Source organism: Mus pahari, chromosome 16 (assembly GCF_900095145.1).
Source record: "Mus pahari chromosome 16, PAHARI_EIJ_v1.1, whole genome shotgun sequence".
Lineage (NCBI taxonomy): Eukaryota > Metazoa > Chordata > Mammalia > Rodentia > Muridae > Mus > Mus pahari.
The window spans coordinates 65,332,555-65,344,317 of NC_034605.1; the positions used below are offsets into that span (position 1 = coordinate 65,332,555).

Sequence of the window (11,763 nt, forward strand, 5' to 3'; positions counted from 1 at the left end):
CCCCCCCCCCCCCACAAAAAAAGAAGAAAGTTCAGCCCATGGCTGCTTGGTACAGCACTTAGCATGGCCAGAACGGAACATCCTGGCAGCAGGAACATGTGACTTTGCACTACAGGTGAAGGGGACAGGGAGCAGAAGAGCACTGGCTCTTAGCTGGCTTTGTTTCTGTCCACCTAGGCCCTGGCCCACAGGATGGTGCCATCCACACCTCACCAACCCCCTACACTTCTAGATCCAGTCAGGCTGACAGTAAAAACCACCTGTCACTCGGGGGTGGGGAAGGGTGGGTGGGGGCGGGAGAAGACAGGAAGTGAGAGTGGAAATCAATCGGGGCATCTTTGGGACTAGCTGGCGGCCTGGACGGGGAGCCTATTGGGGGGTAGCTGAAATTGCTACCAGAGGGGGGTATAGACTGAAGTGAACACCCCCTGTAGTCAAGCAGGACTTCTAGAGGAGGGAGAGGGACAGCAATCCACCCACAAAACCTTCAATCCAAAATCTGTCTTGCCTACAAGATGTGCAGGGATAAAGATGGAGCAAAGGCCGAGGGAACGGCCAAACGATGACTGCCCCAACTTGAGACCCATCCCATGGGAGAGAGCCAACCCCTGACACTACTAATGATCCTCTGCTATGCTTGCAGACAGGACCCTAGCATAACTGCCTTCTGAGAGGCTTCATCCAACAGCAGATGGAAACAGATGCAGAGACCTACAGCCAAATATCAGGTAGAGCTCGGGGAGTCTTGTACAAGACCGAGGGATAGAAATGAGCAAGTTGGAGGGGTCAAGGACACCACAAGAAGACCTACAGAGTAAACTAACCTGGGCCACTGGGGGCTCACAGAGACTGAACCACCAGCCAGGGAACTGGACATAGCTCCCCTACACATTTGTAGCAAATTTGCAGCTTGGTGTTCATGTAGGACCCCTAACAAGTGGAGTGGGGGCTGTCTTGGTCTCTGTTCCCTCCATTGGATCCTCCTCCCAGTACCTCGACTGCATAGTTTGGACTCAGTGGGAGAGGATGTGTCTAGTCCTGCTAGAACTAGATGTCCCAGGGTAGCATGGTACCCAACAGGGAAATCCCCCTTCTCTTAAAAGAGGAGGGAGCAATGGGGGAGAAATGTATAAGGGTGGAATCAGGAGATGAGGGAAGGGGTTGTGATAGGGATGTAAAAGTAAATAAAAAAAAAAATAAACTATTGGAAAAAGAAGGAAAATTATTTATCACACACACGGAGTTTATCTTCTCCACACAATTCCAGATCTGCACCCACACCCTCTCCTTCAGAAACCATGAGTCTCTGCGGAGCATTGGTCAAAATTCCTCAAGCATTGTAAGATAAAGAAGCAGGGGTCCCCACAACCCGTATGGCTCTTGGAGCCTGTCTGACCCACTGAACCAGTGTGACCTCTCGAGCTTCAGGCAGACTTCAGGAGGACTTGGGAGTAAGAGGGAGGGCCTCCATGTTCTGCAGGGAGCTTCCACACCAGCATCTGTGAACGGGAGGGGAAGTCACCAGCTGTCCTCGGTGGGGCGAAGCCCCTCACACACCACCGGGCTCACCTTGGTTCTCTGGGACCACATCAGGGTTGTAAATTAAGTTTTCCTGAACATAGGAACTTTTTCTGAGGCTAGCTGGGCCCTGCTACCAATGAGAGACCTGAGCACAGAGAATGAAGATAGCAAGGCCCTCAGCAGGGCAGATGTGTCGAGGCTCAACCCTTCGCAACCCCCCCCCCCCAAGATAACTCAAGTCAGTACCAGCGGCTTCCACGGGGCCATGGCTCCCTGTGCTGCAGGGCGAGCTTGTCCTAATGGGAGTTACTTCAGAAAACAAAGGCGACACCTCAAGCTGTTCCCCAGCTCTCTTTTGTTGGGTCTCAAAGGACAAATGTCAAAGCACAGTGGTTATGAAAGAGGAAATAGCTCGAACCCCCCCCCCCCGGGAAGCAGTGGGCAGAACGCAAAAGGGTGGGGTGCCTGCCAAGGCCTGAGCATCGCTAGCTACTAATGTGGGCAATAGAATGTAAGTGCCCAACCCAGTCACAGCCAACCTGCCTGCATACCTGGACCCTGAACCCTGAACCGGGGGTGTCAAGCTCATTAAATCAGCATTTCAGACATGCGTGGATTATAGCTGGCATTCAACGGTTTCAAACAAGGCCTGGGCATGTACTTGGCATGCTTTAGCATACAGAAGGTTCTGAGATCAAACCCCAGTACATTTGCATATAGCCCAGTCAGAGTTCGGAAATCTGAGACTAGAAAAGATAACAGTGTCCAGCACAACACAGTGACTTAGCGCTTTTGAAATCTCTGGGTCATGTCTTGGCTGGCTGGGCCAGTCCAAGGACTACTCTTTCTGTGCAGGCCCCTTCCCGAGGAAGTGGCAGCCTGCTTTGTTTCTGGTGAGATCTGATGCCAGAACCAGGGCTTCAGGGGTGCAAGGTAAATGCTGGGGGAATTCAATTCGTTAAAGGAACTGACCTTACACAGAGCTGGTACATCTGAGAATTTATAGTTCTTGAGCCTGAACAAAAGAGCATTTCTGCTCTGGAGAGATGGCTCAGCAGTTAAGAGCACTAACTGCTCTTCCAGAGGTCCTGAGTTCAAATCCCAGCATCCACATGGTGGCTCACAACCATCTGTAATGGGGATCTGATGCCATCTTCTGGTGTGTCTGAAGACACCTACAGTGTACTCCTATAAATAAATCTTTTTTTTTTTTTTTTTTTAAAGAGTATTTCCTTCAGCTCATATCGCTAACTCCAGGAGCAAAACCAAAGTGCAGCACAGGAGGTTAACATTCAAAGCTATAGGCTGGAGCTCCAGACACAGATGTCAGCTTCATGGTACACAGGGAGGGGGGACAATTAGTTGATAGGGGCCAAAGGCTCTAAATAATACCCCTGGTTAGACAGACATTTAAGAACTATTATCATCCTACTTCATCTCTGGTTCTGTCGACATTAGCACATCCATGCTAAGGAGCAGGTGAGGCCCTAGAAAAAAAGTCAGCAGCACAAAGACCTGGGTTCAGATCCTGTCAGTTTGTCTAAAACTCCCTGGCTAAGCTCATCAAAATAAACTTAGCCAGAAACAGGGAGCTTGACAGACCTGGGCTACCGATATGTCCCTGGGCACACCTGACTTCCTAAAATGATAGCCAAAGTTGTGCTTAACAGATCCCCCAGAGCGTCCGCGAAGCAAGCGTTTGTCGATGGGTGGGTGAGAGACCGGTTCTAAATCAGTGCTCTTAACCACTGAGCCATCTCTCCAGCCCTTTACTCAAGTTTTTAAAGATATAAATTATTTTAATTAATAGAAAATTGAATTCCTTAGAGTGTGGGTTAATTTGCTCAATATGTTTAAATCTTTGAAAGTTTGGATTAAGTATTAGTATTTTATGCAAAGTTTGCATATGGTTTCTAGTGCAGCGGGAGGCCATAAAGCCTCTAGTTTTTTGTTTGTTTGTTTGTTTTTTGTTTTTTTGAGACAGGGTTTCTCTGTGTAGCCCTGGCTGTCCTGGAACTCANGAACTCAGAAATCCGCCTGCCTCTGCCTCCCGAGTGCTGGGATTAAAGGCATGTGTCACCACGACCAGCTACCTCTAGCATTTTATAAGTAGACTTAAAATATTCACAGAAGAACGAAGGGTTTGAACAGCTTTGCTATTTAATTTTTTTTTTATTTTTGAGGATCTCATACATGTATACAACAAAATATGAACATACCTACAGCTCTCCCCAAAGTGATCCTTCTGACTTCATGCCATCATCATCATCATCGTTGTTATTATTATTATTATCATTACTATCCTCCTATCCAGCTAGTTCTGAACTCATACGTGCACGGATGTGGGGCCACCCACGGGATCATGGGAATTTTACAGTCCCACGTTCTCCAAATAGAGAGAGTCTCTCCCCCTAGCAGGTAGCCATTGCCATCAGCTGCTCAGTGAGGGGCAGGGCAGGAGATCTAGGCTTGAACTTTGCTTGATCCCGTGCTGGGTCTTCTGGAGGGAACCACAGCTGCTGCAGGTTCCTTATTTCCATAGCCATGTTATGTCCAGCCCCTAGCTCTTCACAGTGCTCCTTCCCATCCTCTGGCGCTCACATTTCTGCTTGCCTTCTCTTCCAAGATTTTCCCTGAGCCTTGGAGGTGAGAGAATATAGATGCTCTATTTGGGACTGAGCTCGCTCAGCACTTTACGCAGTTCTGCATCTCTCCACAACTGCTCCAAAGAGGAGCTTCTTGGACCATGACTGAGAGCAGCCCAGGTCTGTCAGAGCCAGGAGCTGGGTTGTGGGTGTGTGTGTTGTGGGGAGGGGTATGTAGCCTAGGCTTGCTGTGTATTCCAGAGTGACCTCGGACTTGTGAGCCTCCTGCCTCCATGCTAGACAAGCACCTTACCACTGAGCTGCAGCCTTAGCTTCTTTGAACAGCAAGACTGAAACCGGGACTGCCACAGGATGGACAAAGCCCTAAGCCCTATACTACACTCTAGACTTTCTGACTGGCAGGCTAATTCCCTCCTTCTGCTGTCTATACCAGAGCTGTAAGCAGTAGCATCTTTGGCAGCACACAAGTGGCCCACACTGGTTTTAAGAATACCCAACCAAGGACAAAGGGGGTGGGAGAGAGAGAGAGAGAGAGAGAGAGAGAGAGAGAGAGAGAGAGAGAGAGAGAGATTATGGTTTAAATTACTGAAGTCCTAGCTAAACCTACCTCCACCCTGTTATTCATTGATCCTGTGGCAAATGACCAACCATTCATCCAGTGGAGAAAATCCTGGGGTTATTTGAGAAATACTTGGAAGAGGTGTCAATCAAGCTCTTTCCAAGGTCACAAACCCAACCTTGGCTTTTGTCCATGCAGGTTGGAGACAGACAGATGCCAGGGTATGGGGCCAACTGTGACCCTGGCCCTGGAATGAGATTTACAGCGCACTCGTGTCATATGGTGCAGATAAGCCAAGAAACAACATGGGAATCTGCTGTTCTTCTCGGCAGTTTTGTGCCATAAATTCTGCCAGCCTGCAGACAGGCATAAGCACACATCACTGACGCGCAGCTCCAAGCATAGAGCTGGGTTTCTTTATTGTTTCCCTCTGACAAATAAGGGAGAAGACCACACCTTTACGTTTCTGGGAAACTAGAGAGAGTACTCAGTTGGTAATGTGTTTGACACATGAGCAAAGTGTCTGAACTCAGTTCCTAGAACCCATGTTTTAAAAAGCAGAGCATGGTTGCACACAATTGTGATCTCGGTCCAGCAGAGGCAGAGACAGGCAGATCCCAGGAGTTCACTGGGCAGCTCGCCTCGCCTAACCAGTAAAGTAAACCCCAGGCCAATGAGAAAGGCTGTCTCAACACACAAGGCAGACAGCCCCTGAGAAACAACAACAACAAAGGTTTGGCCCTGACTGGCACACACACACACACACACACACACACACACACACACACGTATTCACGCACGACTTCTCCAGATGTTGTAACCAGGAATACATTCCAGCTAATAGGCATGTGGGTGGCTGCAGAGCAGAATGCAAGTGAAGCCCAAACGAAACAGTTTACAGCAGAAATAAAGTCTCCGGGAAGGCAACGGTGACATCTGGGTGTGATTAGTAAGCTGGTCTTCACAACAACTCTCTAGGGTTGAAGAGCAGCTGTCCCTATCTTACGGTAGGGGAAACTGAGGCTCTCAGATGCTTCACCATCCACCCACCCATATCATCACCCAAATTAAATGGTAGCCCCCAGGAATTTAAGCCTAGTTCCTTGTCTCTGAAGTGGGCTCCTGGGTTCTGCATCCCCGTGCTTTTCTGAACCCAGTCCTCATGTTTTCTTATTCTTCCCCTCTGCCTCGCGGGGCAAAGGTGCCAAGGGGCCTAGATGCCCCCAGACTATGACTGTGTATTTATACAATAGCCTAAGCCAAGGCTTCCAAAGTGCCACACCCCCTCACTGCCCCCAGCCCCTAAAAACAGTCAGTGTTTCCTTGCTTCCGTTCTTGGTTTTGCACTGCTTTGGTCTTGGGAGGCATGACTCGACTCATTTGTTAGATAGAACCAGCTCTTTGAAAGCAGCCCTCATGGCCTTTCGGATCGAATCCACACCACACCCCTGCCATCTCCACTATAAAAGCTTTGCTCACTTCCTCCTTTTCACCCATTTCCCATGTCTTCTCCAATCCCGCACTCTTAGCCTTCCCTTCCCCAGAACCTGACCTGGGCTATATGAGATGCTGCCACAAGATGTATTATATATTTATACTATTATATCTCTATATCAATCATATACTATATATCATACATCATATAATGTCACATCGTATGGAACAGTGGAAACGACTACAGTGGCAACTTTGAGGTTGACGGAGGTAGAGGAGCATAGTGACCCATAATGATACCTCTGCTGATTTCCCTGTGAGACAACGGGCTGAAACCAGTCTTGGTGGGGTTCTTGCAGATCTTCAACCATCCCATCCCTCTGGGTGAATGCTCTTCTAAGGCCAACTGGCAGCCTTAATAAGCTCTTTATGGGCACACTGGCTCTCCATCCAACACTTCAAAGCCCAAGTGAGCCTAATTGAAAGGTCTGCCTTTGCGATCTCATCTGGCTGCTAGTGCTCTGGCTGCTTATCATCCTGTGACTAGTCAGATGCTTCCTGTCCCACAGAATCCAACTTCTTCCCTCCGCCAGCCTCAACACCTGTTCTACCACTGTAACAGCCGTAGTAGTGAGGACGTAAATGCACTCAAGCTACAGAAGGGTTCCATTTCTCACGAGATATCTGCAGCAGGTTAATAGGAGGTGGTGGACTGTCACATCCTGCCGGCAGAGAATGTTCATTATATAGCTGGAGAAAAACACAGCAAGTATAGTCCCATTTTATTTGCTAGCTACAGAGGAATGTGTAAATGTGCGTTCATGTAGACATTTACATGAGCATTAAAAAAGGGTCTGAGAAAATAACCAAGAAAAATTAACAGTGGGCACCCCAGGAATTTGGTGTGTGTGTGGGGGGCTCAGGGGGTCATTTTCCTTCTTATCTTTTGAATGGCTTGGTGTTTTTGTCAATGGGTGCAGGTCCTTAAGGGATCTGGGATGACCTTTTTAAAGCTGAGGCTGTGGCCATCTAGTCTATTAGTACACATTCTCTTCTGTTTCAGGATTAGCATCTTCTACCCCTAACCCCACCACCATTGTCTGAGACATGAGTTAAGCATTGAGATATCTTGAGGGTGATTTGGGGTTTCTGGGGTTGTGACGAGTACTGGCACGTTTTAAAAATAACGTAAGAAATGGCAACTATCGTGTCTCACAAAGCCCCCAGGTTCTGAGAGAGCTAAATCCTTGAGCTGTAAATTTAATTTGAAGTGAGACTTTTACCTGAGTGTGCGGGCTGAAAGGCTCCTTAGGGCTAAGAACAAAACAGTGAGAGAATCATCACCTCTAACGTACATGTTCCTAGCTTTCTCCAGCAAGGCTTAGCCTCACTTGGCATCTAAAGAAAATGCCACCGGGCGTTTTATGCTTAAGGATTATTCACCAAGCCTCACAGCAGAACCAGAGCTTTTCAGAAATAAATGTGCACATAGATAACACAGGCCACATTGTTGGAGGAACATTTAAAAATCCATTTCAGGGAGCTGGTGAGATGGCTCAGCGGGTAAGAGCACCTGACTGCTCTTCCAAAGGTGCAGAGTTCAAATCCCAGCAACCACATGGTGGCTCACAACCATCCTTAAGAAGATCTGACTCCCTCTTCTGGAGTGTCTGAAGACAGCTACAGTGTACTTACATATAATAAAATAAATCTTAAAAAAAAAAATCCATTTCAAAGGATTATATGTTCAAGTTAGCTACGAATCTCACGTATCAGTTACTCGTTGCTTGTAGGAAATATTTTTTATTTAAAAAAAGTATGATAAATGTTAAGAAAGTATACAGATAACCTAAAAACCCAGGTTCCATTCAGTTGTGTGAAAACCAGTTAGGTCCCAAACATGTACTCAGGCCAGAACAAAGTACAGAAGTGTTGTGTAGTTTAAAAAATGAAGGTGCTCTGAGACTCCGCGTTTCTCCACTTGCTCCTACCTACAGTACAAAATACAGACCATAGTATTAAAAGCACCCACCATGCTAGGTGTGGTGCTTCATGCCTTGAATCCCGCTCAGGAGGCAGAGGCAAGTAGATCTCTGAGTTTAAGGCCAACCTGGTCTACTCACAGTAAGCTCCAGGACAGTAGAAGCTACATAGTGAGACCCTGTTTGTAACCCTAACCCTAACCCCCCTAACCCCTAACCCTAACTCAGGAGGATCTACATAGTGAGAACCTGTCTCAATAAGCTCTTCTTCATCTTCCTCCTCCTCCTCCTCTACCACAGGGAACTTCTTGAAAGGGCCCTTCTTATTCTGCCCAAAGGAGGGTCTGCATAACAAAGTCCCCAAATGGTTCAGGGGAAGGAGATTGGATTCTTGGCTTTATCAAAAACAGTCTACTACTTCTGCTCTGTCTTTGAGCTCTTCAATAATTGGGCTCCTAGCGTTAATGCAAACAGGGAGAGGTTTTGGTGCTCAGGAGGTGAGTCTACAGCTGGCCCCAGAAAGAGGCGGTTCCCTCCCAGACTGACAAATGGTAGGATACTCTTTATGGGACTTGTCTAGGTTAAGGATGATACTGAATTAGAAACTGAATTTGGGACTGCAATTCCCAAGGAGAGTAACAGAGGTTAAAAGAGAAATGGGGAGAAAGGCACGGGTATGAGCGCTTTATGAGGCCTAGGTGGGCAGCTGGTAAGTCACTCACTTTTACCAGGAATCTGGGAGGAGCGAAAAGGAGAGTTGAGACCAGAAGAGACCGGGCAGTTGTGCACCAGGAGAAAGGGGGAATGAAGGCTGTGTGCAGCAGAGCAGAATCTTAAGTGTCAGATGGGACACTGGCTACCCGCAGAGGTCCAGAGAAGCAGACCCCAGGCGGTCTAATGGATAAGATGCGGCAGCCAGAGGCCTAACTCACAGCTGTGCGATGCCCGCCTGGCGCACCGCAGACGAGATGGCTTTGATCGCGGTGCAGAGCGAATTCAGCAGCTGGGTCAACTCCCCCGTGCCCTGAGCCTTCCTGCCCTCCTCCATGACGAAGCGGGTCAGGGTGCTGATATCCGTTTCGAAGGGTGCCTGGTTCGTCATTGCTGGGGTCTGGCGCAGGTACTAGCTAAAGGTGCTGACTTAAGGTGCAGGCAAGTGGGGCCCACAGGTGATAGTCACAGCGGGAGAACTGAAAGCAGTTCAGTGTCTGCAGAAGCTCAATGAACTTGAGTCCTGGGGGAGAGCCTATAGTCTCCAGGTCTCCGCCCCCTGTCCCAGGAAACACCCCCTTGCTCCCTTCCTCTACCAACTGCCATTCTGCCCGCGGGCCAAGGTCCTCCTAGCCTCTCCCTCCCTCCGTTCCATGCACCCTCCCCGAGATGCAACGCTGACATCGCTACTTCCTCCTCTGTTGCCCCATCGCCCACCTTGCCTCTGGGCTACCTGCATGATTATCTCCTTCAATGTCCGCTATAACCTGCCAGAGAGGAAGGCATGATGGACTCCTCCTCCCATTCCCTGCCCCCGCCCCCGGTCCTACCCACCCACCCGCTTAAAATACAAAGCAAATTCAGGTTGAGTAACTAGTCCAGGGAAAGCAGCACTTGAGCCCGAGGTGGATTGGTTTCAATCCCTACCCACTGCTCTCCCTGAATCATCACTGTCTCTTCTGGCCCATCTCCTGGGAAATGGATTCTCCCATCCCCATCCACTCCGAATCCTTAATTGTTGCCTCCTCTCAGTTTCTAGAGTTGGAGAGCTGATGGGAACCTTAGTTTCTAACTGTCTTCCGCAGAGAAAACTCATGCAGACACAAAAAGCTATTCTCTGAAATCAGGCTGTTCCGCCGCCAGCGTCCTTACCTGTTTCTGTTCTAGTTGTCACAAGTCATAGGCTGATTTGTAGAACAATTAATTACTGAGCAGGTATTGTGCACCAGAACGCCTGCTTTCTTTGACGTCAGAGCCTGAGGAGTACAAACTCCTGCCCTCCTTGAGCGTAGAGTTTGACAGGTAACAAAAGGAAACAAAAACAAATCATGGGTCAGTTTGCTACAGGAGCCACTTTGGCATAGGGAATCATGAAAAGAGAAAGATAAATAGAGAATGCTGGGAAGAGTAAGCTGGGGTGTCAGGGAAAAGTTCACTGGGAAGGTAATATTTGAGCAAAACGCTGAAGGATGCCAGAGTGGACTTGTCTGTGGGAACCGTTAGCCAGCCAGGCTAGTGCAATCAGCTAGCACCAAGCCTGTCAGAGACCATCTCTCAAAACAAGGTAGACAGTGCCCAAGGAACAGCGCCCAAGGCTCACCTGTGTACCCGACAGGCACAGAGATGCCAGGAAAGAAAGGAGAAGAGGGAGAGAAGGGTGATATTATGACAGATCTCACAAGCCATAGCAAAACACGTGTGGGTTCTATTCGTAGTGCTTGAAGAACCTCTGGAGGGTTTTAAGCTGGAAAGTGACGACTTGCTTTATTCTGTGTGAGGAAGGAACAGACTGTAGAAGGCCAAGAGCTGAAGCTGGGAGAGCTAGCCGCATGCCTTCCATCTAGCCTGTTTGTGTCCGCTGTCTGAGGTACAAAGATTGCTATCAAACTGACTTGAAGCTCCTGGCCCTGCCCTGGGCCCACTGCTTCTTGGCACTCTCTTCCAGGATCACCCTCTCTGGACACACTGCCCTCCACTACCACCCCCTTTTTCTCAAATTCCTCTTCTTCACCTACCTGCCCCACCCTGTGCTCCAGTGACTCATTTTCTTAAGAAATTACCCTCTCCTCCCTAAGAAGACAATATTGAACAGACTGATGGTCACACCAGGGTGGGATGGAGGATGCTGAGCCATAATACAGAGGCAATAAAGAGCTCAACAAAGTCCACAGAGATCCCTGAGGCTGAGATGAGCCTTCTAAGCTGGCTTCACTGGGGTGGTCAAGATGCTACATTACCAGGTTCACATGTCATCCTCTGTGGGCTGCCCTGGGAGGGAACCTGACACAGGAGGGGCGACAGTCTCTGCCTTCAGCACTGTTTAACCCAGCAGTCCCAGAAGCTATAGAGAAATTGTTGTTCTTCTTGAGGAACTGGGTGGTACCTGCAGCACCCATTGTCATCACCAACAGAGAGGCCTGGCTGTCTGTACCTTGTGGCTGTCCTATGCTCTTCATATTCTCATATGCTACTCTTTCCCCATGAAATTACATGTGCGGCCACAGGCATTGCCAGATGGCTCCAGCAACTCAGCTTCTCCCCAATTGCAGCTGGGACCCTCTCCACATTTCAGCCTGAGCCCTACTTCTCCAAGCTCCCCCAGGCTCTAGCTACTTTTCTCTGCATGCACTCTTTTACACTCTCTATGACTGTGAGCCTGTACCTGTTGAGCTTGGACAACTCTCCTAAGGTCCTGAACCAAAGACCAGTACAGAGAATCATAAGTACTTCCTATTTATTTTAGCTTATTTATTGTGTGTACATGTATGTAAATACACATGCCATGATGTACGTGTGGAGGTCAGAAGACAACTTCGGGAGTCAGTCCTCTCCTACCACCTCGAAGAACCCAGGGATCAACTCAATTTGTCAGGCTTGATGGTAGACATCTTTGCATACCGAACCATCTTGTAAGACCATGAGCACTTCACTAAAGGGCTGAAGGCTTGCC

The 11,763-nt window shown here is 48.6% G+C and overlaps 1 protein-coding gene across 1 annotated transcript in view; it reads right to left on the minus strand.

The window, feature by feature from the left end:
• Positions 1–9,444, minus strand: part of Fbp1 (fructose-bisphosphatase 1) — a 25,440-nt gene extending 15,996 nt beyond the window's left edge. The window contains exon 1 of the mRNA XM_021215687.1: positions 9,035–9,444. Within this exon, the coding sequence (XP_021071346.1) occupies positions 9,035–9,204 (170 nt within the window). The 5' untranslated portion in view covers positions 9,205–9,444. The remainder of the gene's footprint in view (positions 1–9,034) is intronic.
• Positions 9,445–11,763: the final 2,319 nt, after the last annotated feature.